The sequence below is a fragment of the Zophobas morio genome, unplaced genomic scaffold (genome assembly GCF_036711695.1).
Source record: "Zophobas morio isolate AGI-343-1 ecotype UQ-CSIRO unplaced genomic scaffold, CSIRO_AGI_Zmor_V1 ptg000002l, whole genome shotgun sequence".
NCBI lineage: Eukaryota > Metazoa > Arthropoda > Insecta > Coleoptera > Tenebrionidae > Zophobas > Zophobas morio.
In genome coordinates this window covers 18,297,437-18,321,834 of record NW_026972107.1, presented here as the reverse complement: position 1 = coordinate 18,321,834, position 24,398 = coordinate 18,297,437, and the positions used below count along the sequence as shown (strand labels likewise).

The following is a 24,398-nucleotide window of genomic DNA, read 5'->3' as shown; positions in this document are numbered from 1 at the left end:
TTTGGCGCAAGCCATCTTGGCGCGAGCCATCTTGGCGCGAATGAACTTGCACCAAGAAAAATAGATATAAATATACAAAAATTGCACCCGTTGTTAGCATAACCTAATTTTTATAGTCTCCAACGCGGGGAGGGGTAATGTCGACTTTTTAATGGACACACGGGCGCTTCGCGCCCTGCACCCCATTATAAACATACTCCTAAACGTGGAACTTCTTGCTCCGTGGATCATTTAGTTATTGGAATTTGTGCGAATGAAAATGTGTATTTGGTTGCCTACACTTAGCATAAATAACAGGGTGCCAACCAAAGTACGAACAATAAATATTTTTTATATTATATACCGGCGTACTCGCGCCAAGATGGCTCGCGCCAAGATGGCTTGCGCCAAAGTGTCCCTGCGCCAAGTTGGCTTTGCGCCAAAATGGCTCGCGCCCAGTCGGCCGCGCCAAGTTGGCTGCGCCAAGTCGGCCGCGCCAAATAGTCCCATTCCGCTGCACGTTGCCTAGCGACGAACCTTAATTAAAAGTTAATCGCGAATTAACTTTAACTTCGCTTTCTGTAAATTGGGTCTAAATATAGAAAATAATATCGATATTTGAAAATTGTTATACTTTATTTTTTATAAACACTGTGTATATTAAAACTCAATTTTATGTATACTACATTAAAGCGTATATCTTTGTTTATCTCTCCGTAAAATAGTATAACCCAAGTTTTAAAAATAACCTTATTGCGATTTGTTTGTTAACTCTTCCATTGCTTACAAATTTGAAGAAAATTGGAATAACTTGGCAACATTACATTGGAATTTCGAAAATAAACTATGGTTGTAAAGTCTAAGAAGAGGTAAATCAGAATAAATAAAAATATACAGGGCATTTATTTGAAAAACTAAATTCTGTGCTACGCTTTAAAAACAGAACGTATATTTGAAGATAATTTTAGTACATGGTTTTTAAAGAACTGTACAAATTTAGTCCAACATTTTTTTTCTATTTCTAATTATTTATATAATTGAGTATATTTGATTAAAAAACCAAGGAATGTTAATTATTTGTCTTTTTGCTGAAGAGGTTTAACTTCGGTTTCTCTCTCTTCACTGAACTTTTCGTTCTCTCTCCCTTTAGTTCCTGAAGACGCCCCTTATGAAAGTGGGTGAAACGTCGAGACCTTTCTTAAAGTTAATACGGTTCAATCCCGAAAAACGTCTTTATAATTACAATGATTCTGGCCGTGAAAACTTCCGAATCCATCTTAAGCCTTTTTCTGTCTGTGGCACTGTAGATTTAAACCGGATGAACTGATTTCAGTGTATTTTTTTTTGTTTGAAAGTGGGTTTTATCAGGATGGTTCTTAGCTATGTTTGATGATAATTAGTTCATTTCAAGATCATCAACTCAAGTGAGGAGAACGCGAAAGCAAGTTTAGATTTTTTAAGGGTTAATTTTTTTTGTGTGGGATTTTTAGTTTCTTCATTAGTACTGTGTTTTGTTTACTTGTTTAATAATAATATCTAATTCAATGTTAGTGCCCCAGTTTAAGTGACATTTGGTTAAAAGAAATTGGGATGACATCATCAATCAATTTAAAAGAAACAATAAACCGACAACGTTTGGGTTATTGTTTTGGCATTTTCAGGATAATGGTAAAATGCACTGTAAATTTTATAATAATATTAGATACGCTGGTCTCTGAGGTTATTCGTTCAAAAGTTTGGGGGGACAAACGGAAACGAGAAATCTGCATTTTTATATTTTAGGGCTGTGGCATCGCTAACCTTTACTGTTTTTCAAAAACAGTGAGAGAATTTTGGCAATATTTTTTCTCAAACTGATGGTTTCTCTAAAACATGCTGTCTATTTTGTATGACGTGATTTCGAAGACAACAAATATTATAATACCGAGTGACGATCAATGTTTCTGACTTTTTTTTGTCGGGTTGGCAACATACTTAAAAGCTTATGATGGCATACGTGATGTCAAATTCAAAATTTGGGCATCAATTCAACAGCTGACATTTTCTCATTGGTTTTTAGGTGGGCTTATAAAAATTGAAAACCATGAACTGTGATGATAACATAAAGCCAATAATTCAGAATTGCCAACCCAAAAATTTGCTTCAATCATTAATAGTCACTCGGTACTTTTAGGTAGGATATGAGGACTAAATATTTGGACATACGTGCTGTGGAAAATGTTCTAGAGAAGGACGTGTAGTTATAATTTAGAAATGTTTATAGAACCTGATATCTTTCCATTTAAATAGAAGCTTCAAAAAAGTCCTTTAATTGCTTTCCTAGGCGTTTATTAACAACTTCTACTGTTATGTAGCTTCTGGAATTGTTTGAAAATCTTCGGTGCTAAAAGTAGATTCTGAATCTTCCGACTGTGTCACATGTTTCGGATCCTTGTGGCAGTCGTTTGAATATTTGTTCATACTCTCGAACTAGTGACAGTTTTTCGAACGAGTTCCAGAGTCCTAGGAAACTAAACGTTCTTAGTAAATAGCTGAAAAGCCAATTGGAAGTTTTTTCAGAATATTTGTTTCTTGGTTCTGTATTAAAAATCTAGGTTGTGTGAAAATTTGAATTCAGTAAGTCGACTTTTATTGAAACTTTTCTATTGTAGGATGGCAATCTGAGACAATCTCGGGATATTACTATTGAGAATATCTCAGATTGCTCATAATATTTTTACAAATGCTTCGAGTAAGCATTGGCAAACAGGCAATCTGACACGTCGAGGGTTATTTTGGTAGATTATTTCTCGAAGAAGATGCCCATTAGAGAGAGGTCCTTCTTAATATACAGCCTGTTATTGAAAGGTACGTACAAAATAAAATCGGCAATTGGTCTCGAAGTATAGGTGCTAAAAGTTAAAAAAAGTTCAAGTAAAAGTGTTTTCCTTTTAGAGATAAAAATTATTAAAATTTATGTCCAAATTCCTTGTACGCCTCTGATAAAAAGATCATCTTTCGTTTCTATAGTAACATTTAGTCTTGACAAAAGTTTTATTGTTACAGTTGCTAGGATTTACTAAAATAAATTAATTTTACCTATTTATCCTTCAGTAGCGTCTAAAAAGATTGGATAAGGGTTAATTTTCCCCTTATAATTTTGATAACACAAAATAAGTTTTTCCGACTTCTTAGACTTCGCGAAGAACTGTGCATTTTGTTGGACGTACCTTTCAATAACACCCTGTATATCATGTGCACTTGGAAAAAAAAATCAAAATTTTGGTCAAAATTGAAAAATTCCAGTGCTTTGATTGACCAAAATGTTCTGAGGGAAATAATCAAGTAAATTATTACGATACTTTTTTAAATGTTCAAAATACCATTTTCCGTTACTGTGTTCAATATCTACCTCAGTTTTTAATTGTTGGTATGATAATTATCCTAACCAAAAAAACTTACAATTTATCTTAAAAGTTACATAGCAGACTTCTTCCCAATTTTGTTACAGAAAATGAACAAAATTTTGTTTATCCCAATCTTGTTAATTATTTCAACATTAAACAAAATGTATGTTATATTGATTATCTTACAAACTGTTGACTTGATTTTCTGAAAAGTTTAAGGATAGATTACCATTTATTATGACTAATGTAACTCAAAAACAGTTGAAAAGTTTACAGATCTCATCCTTTAGAATTCCCCACCGTAGGTCCCTGAGAAAATTAATTTATCTGATCCGCTTAAAATTTTAGAAACAAATTAACGTTGTTGTTGCAGCATGTATATCAAAATTAATTAATTTACCCTTGCCAAAAATTCCGAAATCCCTTTGAAAAAATTGGTGTCAAAAGGGTGTTGTATTTGTTGTTTTCAGCGATAGTGGAAAGTGGCAGCTACATCGATTATATTTTTTTTTTAGATAGATTAGTGTTTCTGTTTATACAATATGATGTTACATTTTTGTCATGAATTTTATTAATTTCCTTAAAAATGTGACTTTAAATGAATATGAAAGGGCAGATCTGGCCAAATATATCCTTGAAAGCCACACAAAATTATTACACATAGTTTAAGCATTGTCTAGTTGAAAAGAAATGCTGTTCAACATGAAGCCTCGTTAGTTTGTAAGATGAACTCTATTCATTTACAAGCAAGCCAGCCAAGGGAGGAACAAAGATGGTTATGACGATCCAGTACATTGTGAAAGACACAAAGAATTAGAGACGGGAAAAATAAATTTGTTTCAAAATGTTGTGTTACATATTTATTAGAACACTGATCCCAAATAATTCAGTTTTGTGTGACTATTTGCAAACAGCTTTTATACGCTTACGAATCGGACTACAAATTTGTTATATGCGATCGATTTTTCGCAAAAACAATAAAAAAGCAAATAGTTAAACTTCCATTGATATAAATGTAAATATTTTTCCATATTTGCGTCTCTTGATAATTTTCTGTTCATACACATTAAACCTGTCAGTTATAATTTAGATTTTTTTTTATTTACTAAAATATGGAGTTGGAATAACTATTAGCAGATTTAAAATTGTTTCAGTATTGCATGAGAAAAACTAGTTTTCTTAATTATAAATAAAGAAGATAAACAATGAAGAAAAAGACGCTGAAGGTATACAGAAACAAAAAAATGAAATGAAAATTGAAAAAACTAAAAAAACTAATGACAGTCAATGAAGTGAGCAGAAATTACTCCAGAAAAACGAAATACAAGACACAAAATTTGGACAAAATATCCGAAAAGAAATATATAATCCGAAAATTGTATTCTTATTATTTCAAAATTTGTCTACTTAGTTACAACAGTTTAGTTTCTCTGTTTAGGTAAGGCATTGAGATATAAATACAACGTTAAGGAAAGGAACAAACAAAGACTTTATAAAATAAATTACGAAAGAATGTAGCAATGAGTTGAAAAGCATGATTTAGAATCGTGGGAGAAATTTAGACAAAAAAGAACAGATTTTTCAAGGTATTTAGGTAAACTTAACAAACGAAGAAAAGTTGATGAGCTTTCAAGCGAACAGAAACTACGAAGACGTGAGAGCACTCCTCTATTCACAATTTGAAAACGAAGTTACTTCAGGTTTTGTAATTGTGTTAATTAGAGTTTTGTTGAAGACTATTCAATATAACGTGTACCAACGAAACATCCCTGGAGATTTATAGGTCATTAGACTGTCAATGAACATGTAATGAGATTTATATAATTCTGTTGCTTCTTGTGTCTTATGAATCCACAAGTGAACACTATCTAAGGCATAATTAAGAACCAAGGAAAATATATGAATTGGAAAATATAATACCGAACGAATTTCTGTCGTTGATTAGAAGATATTGCATCCCCTGTTAAACATAAAACCTGAATTGAGTAAGTGTTTCGTCAAAGTAATGGTTAAAATCAATGACGAAATTTTTGTGGGGCGCTAAGTTCAAGAGCTCCTCAGTGAAACATGATGTTGTCGTGGAATTCAGATATAGAATTATGCAATCTCAAAATTAATCTTTTGTTTCTGTGTTCACTTTAAATTTTTTCAACGTAAACCTTGAAGATCAGTGATGTAAAATATTTCATATTTCAAACAGTGAAAAACCGGTGTCAAAGCCTCCGGAATTAGTAATTAATAAAGGATTTTAGCCGGGTGAGACTGTTGTACAATGACAGTATTAAACGTTAAAAAGATGAAATCCTGTCATTTTAATTTTTGTTTTAAAGTCATTTTTTAGAAATCAGTCATATCAAACAAAAGTTGGATCCTGTAGGTATATCAGGTTGATGTGATAAGTGTATTGAACTCTGCAATTGCAATTCTAAAATTAGATTTATGAACAGCATGAAAAAGTATATTTATTTTCACTTTTGCTGATGAAATAATCTAGATCAGAATTAATGGTTCTGTTTTGACTGTTGTAGCAAATTGTTTTAAATTACACGATTCTTTCAACCCTTCGTTTAAATTAACTAGACCATAAGCTGAAAATTGCCCTAATAGCGTGCTTTGCTAATCAGGTGAGGAAAACGGCCGCGAAGAAGTTATTAATAAAATAATAACAATAACTTCAGAGGGACGCTGTGTTATAATCGTTTCTGAGCTTTGAGCGCTTTGTGCGGATTAAATCTCGCTGCATTCCTTTGATGTAATTTTCGACAGTGCTAACACGCGGCCCAAAGTGTCAGTTTAAACGACGCGCGCCTTAATCCCGTTAAATATTATATTATAAACTAATTTTATCTGCGCCGTATAATCTATTTTTCAGTTAAAAGATGCCGGGATAAGGAGGAGAAAAGGAAAAAGGCAATAGTCTCTGCGTATAAATTGTAACACATTGCCCGATAATGCCCATATCTGTAGATATTGCAGTTAGGAGCGTCACTTGTCTTCTCGTTCCTCTGGACGATTTCTTATCTTTATATTCTTGTTCCCTTTTCGCTATACGTTCACGTATGTTGTTTAATTTTTCACGATTTCAATGTAGTGTGTTTAACTCGACTGCTCGCGCTGTTTTCTCGTTTAAGAAAAAATTGACATAATAAACTGAAAGTAATTTAAAGTTTGGAAATAAAAACTTTGGGAGAAAATTTTTCAAAGTGGGAAGTGTCCGTGTGCTGGGAAAATAAAAAATTATAGAAGTAAAAAGTTATAACTTCGCCTTAAGTTATAGTAATCGTAAAAGTGGGATTCTAGGCTAATTCCTACGTTTACGAAGTGACTAGCTGGTATGTTCGTGCTCATCTACAAAACTTCTAATATAAGTTAAGTATCTAAAATAATGTGAGGAATAGTTAAGAATAATAAATGAACGAATCCATAATTTGTTAGCAAGAGAGTAATAACTGCTTACAAATGTTGGTTTTTATCAACTCCAAAAAGAGCAGTTCGTAGGTAAATAGCTAATAATAAATAATTAGACAAAGTAAATTGTAAGTGAGTTAACATGTGAACAATCTGTGTTTTGATTAAACTTGTTATTCGTTTTTTTTATGAACCGAGGTTTTCCTGTTTCCTTCAGGTAAATTTTCAGTTTACACTAAACGAGATTTACCTAGTTTAGTAACATATTGGACCATTTTGAATTTACAGTCTGAATTACCTACACGTCTAGTTAATTATTATTTTTTAGAATGTACATTATACAGACAAAATTTAGAGAAAAAGTACATATATATCGGTTGTTCAATTAAAAAAGTAATCAAGTTGCCTTTGATTTTTTGTACAACGTTGTGAAGTATGTCTACAATTACGCTAAAATTTAATCGATGACAGCTGAAATGCGGAAATATCAACTGTATAAAGCGGTATGATTTCATAAAACACATGCGTTTTTCTCTACGTTTTCTTCTATCAAAAAAGCAGCGCCAACTTGATGACTTTTTTAATTGAAGACCAGTTATATGTCATAGTAAAACAATAGTTATGATAGTGTCACTGCAAAGTTTATGAAAGTTTCTTAACCATACCATTCAGATAAAATTTTGCTATCCCACTGGAGGTCTTCCTTTTTGAAGATAATGTGGTTTAATGAAACGTGCTACTTGTACCCAGAGAGCAATAAAACATGATCAAAGACGAGCATAGCTTTTTAAAGGTGTGTCTTTGATAGCTCCGTTTTCAACAATTGACGGTAATCTACAAGACGAAAATTCTATCAACGACAAATCTTCAAAAATCCATGGCTGTGTTTGATTGTGTTTTTTATTGCTTTCTCGGTATATACAACAAAATAGAAGTGAATTATTTGGATCTAGTACTTTCATCCAGACTAATAAAAAAAACAACAAAAGAGATTGGAAATGAGAAACTCACCTGACTTACTACGTTGCTCCATTGGGATAAAGTGTTGGTCTAAAAGAAATTTGATAATAGATTCCTATATAGAATAATGTATCTATTATTGCAAGCAATAATTTTTATTTAAAAAATGGAACGCCCCGTGTTCGACTAATCCGTTACCAATTCTAATTAAAAACATGATTATCAAAACGTGATTATTATTATCATTGACAATGAACTTTTTATTCAGATTGAATTTAACTGGACTACTGGTTGTATTTTCAAGATACATATGGTACAATTATTTTCGTTACTTGATGCGATTTTTCGGTTCATAACCAGCACCTCAAAAAAATTAATGTATGAATCGGTATTGTTTTAGGTAATCAAATAATCGAACTATTTTTCTAGATGATAATTAAAATTATCAATTTACTAAGGAATGAAACCGCATTAGCTCTTCTAACGCCAGCTGAAAGTATTTGATTCCAACAAGAAGGAGCTCCGCCGCATTTTAAATTATTGTTTGAATGACGTATTTTCAGTAAGGTGGATTGGCCTCAGAGGTGTTATTGCATTGCATCGTTACTTTGACTTGACTCTCGACTTTCTTGTGGGGACATTGGAAATGTAAGGTATATAAATATATCTGAAAGAATTGCGACATCGTATAGGAAAGATAAGACAGATTCTTCTACGAGTTGTAGAAAATGTGCCATATCTTAATGATCGGTTGGGATATTATCAACATGTCAACTTACAAATGGAACATTTGTTATAACTTAAATTAAAATTATCGCTGCGTTCAAAGACATTTTGCTTTTGTATCAATAGGTAGTTTTTATGTTATATTAATTTTTATCCTGTTGCTATTCCACACTGTATCTTTTTGCGTCCAAAAACGAAAAAAATTGTAAGATGTTTCATTAAAATAAATTAAGTTGGGTTCAATTTCGGTTAAACCAGAAGTATAATAAAAATTGAAAAAACTGAAAATATCGTAAGTAAATGTTTTGATTCATATGTATGTACCGACAATATTAAAAAAAAAATCGTTTTCAAATAACGAAAATTATTGATCGTCCGCACCTACCTATATATACAGAATGAGTCACTAAGCGGTCGCCCCATTACCTCTCATTAATTATTAAATACAGAAAAAAGGACAAAGAGGAGAGAAACTTTGATGAGCATACAATAAAATTCTTTCTTGGTTTTTTGAAACTGCCCTATACATTCATATTTTACTCTTGAAATTCCGATACGGTGTTGCCACGTTATTCCATTATTTGTTTAATTTCTTAACAATGCAAGGTTAAAAAAATGGTGATGGAGTTATTTTTAACATCTGTGACGCAATGTTTATAATCAAACAAAGGAACATACTTTCTTGTGGAATTAATAAAATGGAATTTTAATATACAGAATGTTTGTAAAAACCTTAACATTAATTTTCAAATATCGATAGTTCAATTGTTTCAAACAGAAAATCGTGTGCATTATTACAGTGTTAATAACGTGAAAGATTGGAGGAACAATCAACTCAAGATATAGAAAATGGGTAACAAAAAAGAAAGCTAATGAAAGATAAATTAAGATGCAATAATAAATTAGGATGTTATATGTAAAAAACTGACTCTCTGTGTACAGTCAATTTTATTCTTGTTGCGATAAAGAGCATAACTTTATTTATCGTAACACTAATGTGATTTTTTTCGTGAATTTTTGTATTGTTAAGAAATTAAGAAAATTGGATTTACTTGACAACGTCGCATGGGAAGTGCGAAAATAAAATATAGAGTCCAAACCCTAAAAAAATGTTAATAAAAGCCTGTAAAAATCTATATAATGTTTCATTCAAAAGCTAAGTTGTATATTTTACTTAAAACAAAACAGTATAACGTTAATCTTCGACTTTTTTGTACCTTTTATAATAATTAATGAGATATCGAGAATCGCGAGTTTAGTGAGTCAGACTGTACACCATTTCTTTGTACCTGAGACTGAGGAGTTATCTCTTTTTTACATTTACTTAGTTAAACACTAGACGGTAAATCTAATACAAATACCCTAGACTTTTAATACTTTACTTTGTTAGATTTTATATAAAGCAAATACTCCAGGAAATACAAAAAATTTAAGGGTCAAAAGTTTATTGAGTTGAACCGCCTTTAAATTAAACTGAATATTAAAGTCCTAATGATAATTAATTTTAATTACAACAGACTTAAAAATGCTTATTACTTCCAGTTACTCCTAACACAATAAACTTTGAAAGAAGAGCAATCTTTAAGAAGGTTGGGATCACGCGCCAACTGCCTGCATTAAAGGGTCAGATTTTGTGTCAAAGTTGTACCTCAAGCGTTTTTAATGTTGTATTTGGGGTTATTACTGCAACGAATTTTTATTAAAAACAGAACCGCTCGTTTAAAAGTCAAAGCTTTTTTAAGGAACTCTTAAACCGTTCAAAAGCTCTGATCTTTCACAACTTGGAATTACATAAATATCCAAGTAATGTGTCTAACAGTTACGCTCAAAGAGATTCGTTTCGAATATAGTTACATTATTTATTGAAAGGGTTACTAATATTAGATGAATGTGGCAAATTCAGTCTTCATCTTAAATGGTACGAGAGGGAAAGCTATCCAGTGTGTCAGATACAGTAAGAGTGAGAGTAGACATTTGCATTCCAACCCTGGCATTCGACTCTCTAATAGATGATGACACAAAAATCATCTTACCACAAAATAAAGTGCTGCGAGTCAAACTTTGGGTAAGAAATGTGTTACTTTTGTGATTATTATTAATATTTTATTATTGTAGCCCTGAGCAAAATTCAGACTGAAATATTGTCACATAAAATAGCACACAATTTGAGGCGTTTTCTTTAAAAGACGCGAATTTTCTAGATTAAAGTGCAGTCGAGCAAAAGACACAGTCATATTTATCTCCACGTCGTTTGTAATTCTCGTTGTAACCTAATTCTCCGCTTATCGATAACTTTATCGATTCAGAGCTTGAATACTTTAGATAAATGATCATGACGTATGTGTTCCTTACGTAACGGAGGGAATAATTATCGGAATGTGGACCACCCTTTAGGTGCTTTAATTTTTTTAATAGGGGTTAATTAACTCATATCCACCTTTATTAAAGACACCCCTTAAATACATCAAAAGAAAAAACTGTGCCTTAACATGTTGTCCTTATTGTCTTAAACATAATTTAGCAGAATAACACGAAATTAAACAGTAGGGTATTTTTTCTACCTAAGCTTCTCTGTTAAAAATGAAAAAGAAAGACACTCCGAACTTTATATAAACATGAAGTGTTTAATGAGGTAGTAACGGGAGAATACATAGGTGTTCCTGAGATTTTTTTTTGGCATTGCAGAGAGCGAAGTGAGCTTTTTTGTCCTATTCCTTAAATAAAACACGATGTGAAGCAAGCTATATTATGATGACTTAGCTTTATAAGGATGAAGATAGTGGAACAGACTATGTAAAAATCGAAGGAGACCGGAGGTTTTGTTGCAGAATTAATGACAGAGTTTGAATTTGGATGTTTTTCTACAACATGATTCTATTTTAATCAGGACTGATGATTTGTGAGTTTGTTTTTGTGTGGTTTAAGGAAAACAAGTTTTGCGAATGAAAATTCTCCTAAAATGTAACTGTTTGACGTACGGTCTGGAAGTTTTGCGATTTTATGTGCTCCCATTACACTTTGCCGAAAAATATCGCTCATTCGAAAAGTTTGAATAATGCACTTCTCTTTTTTCCACGACTGGGTTTATTTAAAAGTAGGTTGTTTGGCAGGTTAACGCACATCAAAAAAGAATCATTTTCGGCCAATAGTCATCACAATTTTTCACAGAGTTCATCCTAAGAAAGAACGCGGTCCTCGATACCTCATTAATTTCTAAATACACCTAATTATTATTAATAGCGATAGAAAAAAAATGAAGAATAAAGTTTTAGAGTTTCTGAGTAGCGTATAATAATTTTTTTTTTAATAGAGCACTCTATATATTTTTACATATTCTCATTGGATTCTTCGAGTTTGATAGCCATAGTTTATTTTTAAAATTCCGATGTAACGTTGCCAAGTTATTCCCATTACCTTGAATTTTTGAAGCAAGCAAGGGTTCACCGAAACATCGCAATAATGTTATTTTTAGACTTTGTAATGAAATAGGAGTAATAATTTATGAAAAGATAAGCAGAGATATTATAAAAAAAATATGAAACGTTGCAATTTTAAATATCTGTTTTTCTCTTCTTTGGAGATGTCGGCGTGTCTCTCAAAGAAATAAAAAATCACAATAACTATAAACTTTAAATATCGAAAATACAGAGGGTTCCAATTGAAAAAACTGATGAATTATAATATTATTTGAAAATTGTAATAATTATTTTTTTATAAATGCTGCTAAATATTTCAAGAAAATTAGAATAACGTGGCAACTTCGTAATAGAATTTCAAAAATAGATTGTGGTTATAAAGGCTAAGAAGAAATCACTTAGAAAATGCAAACATATATGGGAGGGTTTTATTGGAATTAAAAAAAGAACACCCTGTATAGTTGAAAATGATCTGAGCGTATAGTCCTCAAGGAACTATACAACTTTCGTATTTACTTTTTTCTGTTTCTAATAATTAATGAAATATCCAGGGACGCGGGTTTAATGACTCACCCTACATAAATGTGGCCATCACTAAGCACACACTCATTGATCTCTAATTAATTTTTAGAGCGATTATCTTTTTCACAGAATTTACAAAATATTTTATTTTTGAAATTTTGAAGCGCCGTTGCCACATCATTTCAATTTAGTTGAAATTTTTTAACAACGCCAAGATGTATTGTAATATTTTATGAAGAGATAAATAAAGCTATGCTCTTTATGTAGGTAGTAATAATAAAGTTGAATCTTAATTAATTAACACATAATGTTTAAAAAAATCTCAGTTATAATTTTCGAGTTTGTGTCGAAAAAACTACTTTTACTATATCTCATTTTAGACAAAAAAGTCGATAATATTCTTTTGCAATTTCTTGAGTTTTTCAGGCTGAAAACAGTGGCGAAAAGCGTGTTCCGAAATTTTCCTAAATAATTGAGATATTGATTTTTACAGATACGTGATGCAAAAATTTCACGAAAATAAAAAAATATGATAAACTATTCTTTAAGAAACTGTCTTCGCGTTATATGTACAGGTGTCCCAGTTAAAACTCCTCGGCCTAATATCTTGAGAACGGACATAGATGTTGAAATTCTGTAAACGGCATTGTGTTTAGTTTGAAGGTGGAAGCTTTACGATTACAATGATATAATATACTCACATGTGTGGCATTAGTTGTTACTGTAAATAATATGAATTATATGCATGAAGAGATTTATCAGTTTGCCATCTATTGCAATGAGAAACTGATGCACAAAGACAATAATACTGCTAGAGTTAATTTTTAACGTCAAAAAACCAATGTTTATTTACTTTTTGTCAAAAATGGTAAAATTTTCTAAATCCGAAAAACTGGATATGGTCCAAATTTACGGAGAGACAAGCCACAGCAGCTCGCGATGAAATTGACTGTACGTAAAATAGCGTTAGAATGCTATGTTTAAAAAAATTTGATTCAAAGAATTTTAAAAGAAAATAAATTTAAACCGTACAGAATTAGGAGATTTAGTAAACACAAGACTAACATTTACTGCTTGGTTAATTACACAATACGAAGACAATAATTTTTTGAAAAAAATCATGTGCAGTGACGAAAGTCGTTTTCATAGTAATGGTGTACTTAATAGATACAAGTCGCACTGCTGGTCAGACACTAATCCATATTGGGTTCGCGAAACGAAAAACCAAAATATTGGGGGTATAAATGTATGGTGTGGTATTATAAATGTAAATATTTTTTTCGAAAATACACTCGCTGGCGTAAAATCCCTACACTTTCTTCAGGAAGAATTACCGCTGCTGTTGGAAAATGCACCTCTAGAGACCAGAAAAAACATATGGTTGTAGCAAGACGGAGCACCACCTCACAATACATTTGTAGTAACTGATTAGTTAAACAACATTTATGATGAAAACTGGATTTGCAATAGAGGCCCTACTTCATGGCCAGCTCGCAGCCCAGATTTAACGCCATTATTAGATTTCTTTTTGTGGGGATGCATAAAAGATATACAGAATTTCAATAGCTCTATTCATTTTCAAGATATTAGGCCGCGGAGTTTTAACTGGGACACCTTCATAGTGAAAGTTGTGGACAAGTTATATTTAAAATTTACCAATTATGTCCGCTAATGGGGTTGTTATATTCTGAAAATGTATTTAACCGAAGGTAAGGACTGACCTTAAGAAATGTTAGTTTTGGATCCACAAATATCTTTTGCCGTCAGTTTTTTTATTGCGTACGTTGTGGTGACAGTTGTTTTCATTATTTTAGAATATACTTCATGGTTCATGATTTAGCGGATTTCTGTCGAGTCTGGTAAGGCCAAACTCGGTATGGTTCGTGCGGGATGAGAATTCAGTGCAGTTACGGGCATCACTTCGTTTATTTTAGAATAGAATAACGGTGCTTTTTTGCTGTTAATTCCCGTTGTCATTTACTTAGCTGTTTTACGAATTCAGTTTTCGTTAATTGTATTTATAGAAGTGAAGATTAAATGCACTGATTATCACCCGCTACTGATTCGCAGCGATTTACGCGTCCCCACCTATAATCGTGACGTAGCCCGACAGAAATCCGCTGTCTGTATCGTGAAGGCAGTTAGGAAGAACGAATGAGATACATAATTGAAGTTACATATACTTTAAATGACCAACACCTGTATGTCATATTTCTGATTTCACAATCATAGGAAACATTTTGTATGCAACACAAGCAAAAATGTCGCATATATCTAGATAAATAACTACTTTAAAGCTCGTGTTGTAAGCTTTAAAAACCTTGGAGTTAAAAATGGTGTCCATGTCTTAATCTTGAAAATTTATTCTAATAACACTAATGATAAAAAAATATTCTCACTTAAGTTGGCTCAGACTTTTCAGACATGTTTGAAAATAGATTTAAGACGTCGGTAATTTTTTCCAACTCCCCTATCACATCATGATAAGTGGTATTGTAGAAACGAAAAAGAATTTGAGGTAAATATTGTGGACATTTCTGTCAGCGTTAAGTTGTTGACATCATCACAACAGTTCGTCCGACTTTCTAAAAGTTGATGAATAACTTAACGTTTCGGTGGCGTCGTTGCAGAGGCTCAAGCCGTAAATTTGAAACGTTCTCATTACATCCCCAATTAGTTAATCGAGCAATTCGGGCCGGTCCGCCCCAGTATTATAAATATTTATTTACGACTGTGGCCATATTATCGACAATTTGCGGTCGGAGCATAATCGCGTCGGCAGCTTATAATAGCTGCGGCGGCACCTCAGTTTCAATTACTGATTCCGGCGGCGGGAGTCCGGAACTGAAAGGGGGGCTTCCATTAACTAAGCCTTTCTCCTGAGACCGAGAGTCATCTATCACTCCAGGTCTTGGCTACAAGCATGCAAAGTGCACATTAGCACCGACTAGACGAACATAAGGAGCGATTTGTGACCGAGATACCACTTCTCAAAGAAACACCACTACGAACTTTGCCATTGCTACCGCACAAAGTCACTTTCCGCGTAAATCGCAATTAATCAAGCGAGGGAGAAGGCCGCTTTTTTAACGTTAATAACACGAACCTGGGCATTCTTGAAGTTGATGTTGGTTCTGATGGTTCTCTGATGGAGCGGCTGGACCGGACGGGCGTTGTTGCCCAAGGGGGCTTTGGGTGCTTCTTTCGAACCCTGCATCAGCTTCCTGAGTTGGTAGAGCTGAAAAAAACACAAAAAAGGAGTCGAACTGAATTGGCCGGGATTAAAACGCAATCTTTCTCAATCAGAAAACGAATTGTAACTGAATAGTGGACAAGTTTCGCAATTCGCGCTGTCAGCATTTCCATTCGAAAAAAGCTGGAACCGATAAAACCAAGTTTCCTGTAGCGTACATTGCTGCAAGTGTTTTTAAACGATTGCGAACTTGGGAAAGTACTTCGGACTCATTATACGATTTGCGGTAAAGCGAATTTAAATTTAGCGATGTGCCGATCGAGACTAACGATTATGACACTTTTAGTAATGTTCGAAAATCGCTAGCTGTTCCAAATATAAAAAACAAAAAATAACACACCGCGTGTCAGTAAAATATGGAGTAAACTGGAAAATATTCAATTACAAGAATTGACAAACACATTCATAGAGACAAGTCTGGCCTTTTTTACTCAAAGTTTTCTAGTTTATTCTTACTACGCCAACAAAATTTCATTTTCAGCGGACCATTACAAATGTAGTCGTTTTACGTCCCCAGTTACGTCCAAAAAGTGTCACTTTTTGTACTCAGATTTCGAAAAGTTACTTTTGCGACCTTGGCCTTATGTTTTGTCCAACATTTTTTTAAATGAAAAAGCCAAAAGCGCCGTTATCTTTCTGAATATCGTTATGAAATATGAAGGTATCAATTTTTTTCTTAGTAGGGGAGCAAGGTAGCGCTTAGATTTTATCAAATCTGCATGATTTTTCTCCTACAACGAAAAAAAGATCTCCTAATCTCAAAACCACTTAGATAACCAATTATTTTTCTGTAATGGTCTCCTAAAAAACATTGTGTGTATCTCCGAAGAAATGAGAGCTTTTTCGGTTTCAAAGTTCACATCGGCCGAAAAAGTTCTTCTTTGTGACAGTGACACACAAATAATTGTTTAAAACAGGAATCCTATTTTAATTTATTTAGAAAAAACACCGGTTATGCATTAAAAACAACAGCCAAATCTTTTTTCATATTGGTTTATTTTCAGAGAAAAATTTAAAATTCTTGGTTCATACTGTTAAATTTGTGCAGTCGTCCATGTTTTTCAACAAAATTGATTTTATCGACTTTTAAAAGAGGACACAAAACTGAATCTTCTTGTCATTTAAAACAATCGTAATTAATGATTTCATAATTTTGAAAGTAGGAATCAAAAATATTTAAATATGTTATTAAATTCTGCCAGCTAGTGCGATTAACTGTACAAAATCTTGTAAATAAATTTTTATTCCAAAGTAAATTTTTAATGCAAGAAAGATGGAAAAAGAAATTTAAATATCATGTAAAATTCAAGCCTGTTTTTGTGGCATTTACCGTACTCATTCGTTTTTTTTCCTAAATGTTTTATGTATTTAAAAGACCGATTATTGTCAACGAAACCGTTAATAACATATTTATTTCATAGCGACAACTACCCAATCTAAATTTGTAAATTTTGTTCGTCATATGTATTTAGTAGGAACACTCCATAAAAGCAACATGTAAACTGTTAATAAAATAAAGCATATATTCACGGAATATGCATGAGGAAAAAAATGGAATAAAAAGGCACGTAAAAAATTCCGGTATCTTTTCGCTTGGATGCTTATACCACGTGATCGAAAATAAAATCAAGTAGAGTTGGCGTTACCTAAATATTAAGTTTTGGTTGGTGCTACTGCTCTGAATCTGAGCTGAATCATTATCAAGATAACCTCCAAAAAACACTTTTTGTAAGGTGCTGATATTGTGTCGGATTTCTCGATAAAATATTTTTATTAAGGGACAAAACATTTGTTTTGCATTTATCACATGTTTAATTTTTGACATCTTTCAGCAGTCAGAAAAATGTGATGCATCTTATGATCGAAAATGAAAGGTCATGAAATACATTTTTAAAATAATGTTGGTATTTCGGCTATTTGACAGGTTTTTTTTGACAGTGATTGTCAAACCGAACCAGGAATGCGTTGGTGTTGCCAACATCATGTTAAAAATAAATTTCATGGCCTACTAGAGAACTTTTTTTGACTAAATGGTATTAGTTGTGCATTAGTATCACCTATACAATTGGTTTCCGAGCGAATTCTAAGTTGATTTATTTTCAATCGTAGTGTATTTATTGCTATGATTTAAAACGTTTTTGAAATAAGTATTATCATTTTATTTCTGACTTTCGTATTTTTATTGCACTACTAATATAGTTGTCTTTTATTAGTGTTTTTATGAAATGATTTTATACCGAAATAGTTATTAAGTGTCAGTTTAACAAACTTTTTCTTCTGTGGACGTTATTGAAACATGATTATTTGTTAGTTAGTTAGTGGTTCGTTACCAATTCAATAAAAAGTTAAAAAACAAATAAATTTTGTCAGAAGAAAAGAGTTGAAGATAAATGATAATAATGTTTGGTGGTTTGTAAAAAATAATATAAATTTAATTGTTATAAATGCTGCATCGTTAGCCGTTAAAAATTAATAAATTTTTACAAAATATTGTGAGTAAGAATTTCGTGTAATTTTGAAAAAAAAAAAAATAAAAATAAAACACTGTTCGCAAATTTTTCAAAAAATAATAATGGATATTCGATTTCGATAAACTTGAACTTTCGTTACTATAATTACTCTTTTACATAATAATGTTTCTATAGACAATTTTTAATTATTTATAGTTTTAAGTTATGTGAGATTTCCTGTTGGAAATATATCTACTGACCACTGTGATGCTGTTGACTTACAGAACGAACGTCGAGGCCTCTGTTGGAACGGTAGGACACTTAGAAACAGAGAGTTCAGTGTCAAGAATAATTAATCTGTTAGTTGACACGGGTGAAGAGTCGGTTGAGAGTCAAAGAACTCATTTAAATTAAAATATTGATTGCTAAGTGTTGCAACTAGTACTTGTGTCAGCAGTGGGATCTAGGAATTAGTAGCAGCCGTGAGGTCAAAAATAAAGAATTTGGGAGACTCCAAATTAGAATGATGAGAGAAGTTAGTGAACATAAGCTCGGAGTTTTGAAAAAAATATAACACGAAATTGAAAGAAAATAAGGAATTTCAGTTTTATTCAAAAGTTATTTATGTTAGATGATTTACTTAAATGTCGAGTATATCTGTTGTCAGTCTTAAGACTGTCGAAGTCGAGTTTGTTCTTGCACTTTTCCACTTCCCCCTGGTCTCGTCCCATCTAATGTTTCTTTTTGTTGACTGATTCTTGATATCATCCTACCAAGTTCGTTTTGGTCTCCTATTCTTTCTGTTTTCCTCACTTCGTATACTTTTTACTTCCCGAGCGTGAGCAAAGGAAGTATTGTAATCGAGTCCGTCGGCCGACTCTCTACTTTTGCATTTTCTCGACCTATCATGACCCCTAGAGGACGAAGAAATAGGTCTCCTGTTTCCGTTTGTCTGTCCGCCTGTCTGCCGTCCCGGATTTTTATTAGACAGATAATCTTCGAAAGTACTTGGCCAATTGTTGTCAAGTTTTGTATTTATATTAGGACTATGATTTAGATGGTAAAACGCTAACCAAAATTTGTCTAATCATTCCTACCAATAATGTGATGACGTCAGTTAAAAATTATATACCGGGTGTCTGGAAAATGGCGGATTAACTCTCCGCTACGCTCTTTACAATCAACTGGTGAGCCTGGGAAAAATAGTAAAAAAATCCTTCACACATTTTGGTGAAGTTATAATGATTTTAAAATTGGTTCTTTTGCTACGTTTAACAACTAAACAACTCATTCATTATCAGAATAACTAGTAGTAAAATTTTTAGTTAATATTTTTCTCGCCCATGACCATGTTTAATTACCATTTCAGTTAGAATGCACAAAGATATGGCTGTGTTGTTTTTGTAATAATTTGATAAAATTCCACTTGACAACAATGTTTGCCTGATATAAAGCGAAGGTGGATTTCAGTCACCACCGTTACTAAGAAACCAGATAAGCCTGAGGTATTCACGCATTAGGTGTGTACAGTGTTGCCAATTTTACTTTTATAAAATCACGTTTTTTTCGTAATCTACATTATAAAGAATTTTTTTATTATTTTTTTGGAACTCCCGAAACCCCGTATATAACGCATTGAAGAGTTAATCCATCATTTTCCAGACAGCCGGTATAGTAAATGGATTTTAGATCGTATAAACTAACGTAGTCCTACATATGTAGTTTATGAGTCTGTGTTGAGTTTTTACCGGAAACGTCCAGAATTTTGAAATAAAAATAATCAAATTTATAAAGTAACATTTTGCAGTTTAATTTTTAATCTGTCAAACCCAATGCTTTGAAATCTTGCAAAAGTTATCAAAAGCATAATAAAGTTTTAGTTAAAATATATTTGCTTATCCCCTCCAAAAAATTGATGACGTCAGCTAAAAGTTTTACCGCATAAATCCTAACTGAAATGTGCAAAGTAAGACAACACTTGTGATTTATCATTCCATTCATATTTTTTGGATTTGCTTATACAGGGTGCCTCAAAAAGATATTGAATGCATGAATTAATTTTATTGATTTAATCAGGAACTGCAAAACCTAATGCTTTGAAATCCTGGAGATGTTGTAAAGTTATCATAAGCATGGTAAATTTTTGATCAAAATGTTTTTGCTCAACCCGCCTAAAAAATTGATTACGTCATCTTAAAATTTTGTCGAATAAAATTTATTAAATCAGGAACGACTCACCCCATTTTCCCAGAACACTTTGGGAATACAATACTGTTATTTTTAGTATTACACTGCACCAATCTAATTTAATATACGTATCGTAGCAATAATGTGGATGACGTCATTACAACATTGTGCGAAGAAAAAACTGTTTGATTGTACTACAAGAGCGAGGGAAGTTCTGTCAAAACAACTTTCGACCAATTTTTTTGTAGCTGTTGTGGGGGCTATCAAGTCCCACAAAATTGTATATTTGTATATAATCTGCAATATAATTACTTACAACCAGTATCACCCCGAAACTTTCTCTTCGTCCACCTGCATGTCGTAAAACCTATCTTTTGTTCACCCTTCTCAGCAATAGTTATCCTTTCCCAGATTTCAAATACAGAGTCATCAAAATTGATTGAGAGAGTTGGTAAACCTGAACTTGAATAATTTGGTTAATTAAGTTGTATAAAAATATTAGCTGCTCGATTTGAAGTTTCAAGTTTCAAATTTCAAAACTCAGTGGCGTCTTTTTTAGATTTTTTTTTGGTAAAAAATACTAGTTGTCAGATTTGAAGTTTCGAATTTTAGATTTGTTCGATTACGTTTCCTAATATGCCTATGTCTGTAGAGCAGAACACTTTTTTAGTGATGGCATATTTCCGGAGTGGTACTCAAGACGAATTTGGGGCGTGGAATTATTATCCACAACTGATTCAGGTGAGTTTGACAATCAACCCCCAGTTCTCTTGTCACGCCACTGAATTCATCGCCACATAACCTTAAACAAATCTGTCATAAGATTGAAAAACTTCACGGCAAAAACAGGGAGTACCAACTCTCTCAATCAATTTTGATGACTCTGTACCTTCCAAGAACCCTTTAGACACAACTGTTTCCACCGCTTTCTACTGACCTTTCTTTTCATTTCAAGTTCACAAACTCCAAGATTTTTCCTTCATCTACCGTACCGACAACATCAAAATAAATACGCCAAAACGCAAGTACTGTTTCAATCACCTGATCACCCCACACTGCAATCACTGTTTTTGTTTTGTTTACGTTAATAATGATCTTCAACTTTCTAATTACACCTGATAATTTCTTGACTTACTCCTTCCCAAGTTCTGAGTTTCTCTGAAATTTCATGTATGATCTTTAATTGCTGTATAGATTTCTAACTATTGCTACTATTTCTTGAGGATTCCTCTTTTTTAATTTATTCCATATTTTTGGTCCCTTCAGTTTGTCGAAAGTTCTTTTTATACATCTATGTAATATACATTTGTTCATGGGTTGTTTTTTATGGTCTTCTCTATAATCTGTCTTATTGAAAGTACCAGATCTTGTATTTCTTCACGGTTTTTACAGTCATATTCGGCTTCTTCCACTGACTAGCCTTTATGCTTTTGAACCTTTTCTCGAGAAATCTTGAATAAAATTTTCATCTACACTGATAAATGATATTCCTTAGTAATTATCACAGTTCCAACTATTTTCTTTCTTGAATATTGGTTTATTATTTACGCTAGTAGTAGATTTTGACATTACGTACATATTTTTATTTTAACTTATAGGGGCTCACAAAAAAATATTAAATTCGCATTGTACATTAGGGTCGAAATAATCTTTGATTATTTTTTTTCTTTTTTTATTTCTACGGAACCTTAACATTCACTTTTTTGTTCTCCGGGTAATTAATTTCTGTGTTTGTGGTCAAGTATTTTTTCAAATTTCTTTTTTTCTCTTTTACTATGCTTTTAATATTTTGACTCTCATCATATAGTCCTTTGGGTCTCTTTTTTTTTTAATTGTAAGAGTTACACACATTTTTATTCTGGTTTTTGTTACCGGATTTTTAAACATTTCCCAATCGATCTGTATTTTTGGCTTGATCTCATTTCATTGCGAACTTTTTCTAGTTCTTTTTGTTACTTCCTATTTCTATATTCTTCAACTTACAACTTCTTATTTTGTGGTTTATGTTTCTTTTCATTGCTTCAGAAATCGGTTTCTTTTCTAATACTCACATTAGCTGAGGAAAGAGTGAATTCAGAAGAATTTTGGAAACTCCAGTTCTATGTTGGTTGTAGAAAATTCCACCGAGGACAAGGCTACTTTTGCCAATTGAAATAATGCCGACTAGTTCGGTTGTCAAAAAATGACCGAGAATCCAAAGTTTTCATGAAGCTCTAAAAGCCTATAAGAATTTAAAAAGTTCTACAATCGAATGATCATATTTGGAAAAGATTTAGAAAGTTTTATTCGAAAAGGAATTGATTGTGGAAATAAAAACGGGTTCATGAATAAGAACTTGGGTGAAGACAAATTAATGAAGAATTTTAGAAACTGAAGTGAAGTTTTAATTTCAGCCTAGTAATTGTTTAGAAATCTGTTGACAAATAATCCAAAAAATTAAAATCTCTCCACGATATTCCAGGTAAAAATAGCACAGAATCCAGGAGTTAAAACTCTGTCATGAGAAAAATGGTCGAACAGGTTCTCGAACACTGTGCAACAGCAGGTGGTATAAATTTGTATTAGTGTTTTGACATATGTACATAATACTACATGCCATTTTCAAAAGTGTTGTAAATTATTAACGTAAGAGCTTTTGTCCTCTGTTTTAGAAACATATATTATGTGTATAATCACTTTATTAATGTACATAATTCTAATACATGGAACGTAAATGCACTTGTTCAAATATTTAGTATTATTACTGTAACCGATCGGCTGAGGATAATTATTCCAGCGTATAATTTAAACCCTAAAATCGAACTCCATATCTAAGGTATTACCGAGCTACGTCATGTCATTTACATGCAAAATACTAGGTCAAATACTAAAAGACTCTAATAAGACCAAAAGTATCGGCTTATGTGTCGGCTATCGTTAAAAAATTAATTTGATATAATTAAACGGTAATGGATTAAATCCGACAAAATTAATAGAGGTAATTTTATCGCTGTAATAAATTACCGCATTCATCAATTCTCGGCGGGCCTGAGTCGCTAAAACGAGTCCCTAGTGTGCTGTCAATGACCATAGAAAGCCCCCATGCAGCACTTTCAGATGTTGCGGGGAAAAAATAAAAATAATTCGTCCTGATTGTCGGCGAGAATTTAATGCAATTTATGAGTGAAAAAATCTGACGGCGTGCTAAAGAGGGGCTGGTGTAGCTTGTCCTTCAGCCCTGTGAGTGCCTGCCAACTCTGTCTTTCAAGCTGCTTTACTCATAACATTTATGTGACGTTTACATCTTGCAGCAATATATAAATGACACTGCGTAAATTTGTAATGCTTTCGAGGGGTCGATGCGGCTGGCACACACGACCCGCTCTCAAAACATTCGCAAAATCGCGTAATACAATGCAAATAGAAATCGCTGCGTGTGTGTTTGCATTTAGTTATATCATTTTTTCCTGTATTGGCGCGTATCGATTCGCTTAAAAGGAATTGAATTAATAGCTTTGTTTGTGTGCAGTTCGTGGCATAACAATTCAGACGTAATAAATCAAAAAACAAGTGGTGTTCCTGTTCTATGTTTTCTGCCACCGATTTCTTACCTCGTGGTAGGTAATATAAATGGGCTTATTAAGGATGATCCAAACAGTAGTTTCCCAACAGCCTGGATGAGTCGTGGAGCCTTCATATGTCATGAAGTGCTCTGTGTCTGGCAGCATATTTTTCAGAGATATATGTTTTATTGGTGTGGAAGCTCCTGAAATCGAACATAAAAACAATCAGAAAAATAAGTATTACATTAGGTGATTACGTTGGGACACGTTCGGTTTCACTGATGCGTGTCATATAAAATTCAATACCGTGAACTCGTTTCAAAAGAAAATTTTTGTCAATTTTTTATGTAACTGTTTTATCGCTTGATATACGGAATTATTCGTTCCTTTGACGAAAAACCACTAACATTTTAATAATTTCGAGATACACAAAATTTTCTAACAAGTAAACTATAAATTTCATACATTTTTGCCAATTTTTTTGCTCTTGAGTACTAAAGACTATTTATTATTAAATTTACGATATACACGGAACGTTATTTTTGTGTCCACTAAAATTTTATGACGTG

The 24,398-nt window shown here is 32.6% G+C and overlaps 1 protein-coding gene across 2 annotated transcripts in view; it reads right to left on the bottom strand.

Moving 5' to 3' along the window:
* LOC135129433 (carbonic anhydrase-related protein 10) overlaps window positions 1-24,398 on the bottom strand; it is a 313,599-nt gene that overhangs the window by 14,116 nt on the left and 275,085 nt on the right. Inside the window, exons 7-9 of one of the 2 annotated variants that reach the window (XM_064056586.1) lie at window positions 23,878-24,032; window positions 15,504-15,635; window positions 7,785-7,823 (exon numbers count right to left, since the gene is read on the bottom strand). In XM_064056586.1, the coding sequence (XP_063912656.1) occupies window positions 7,785-7,823; window positions 15,504-15,635; window positions 23,878-24,032 (326 nt within the window). The remainder of the gene's footprint in view (window positions 1-7,784; window positions 7,824-15,503; window positions 15,636-23,877; window positions 24,033-24,398) is intronic. The other variant, XM_064056592.1, reaches the window with a different exon arrangement.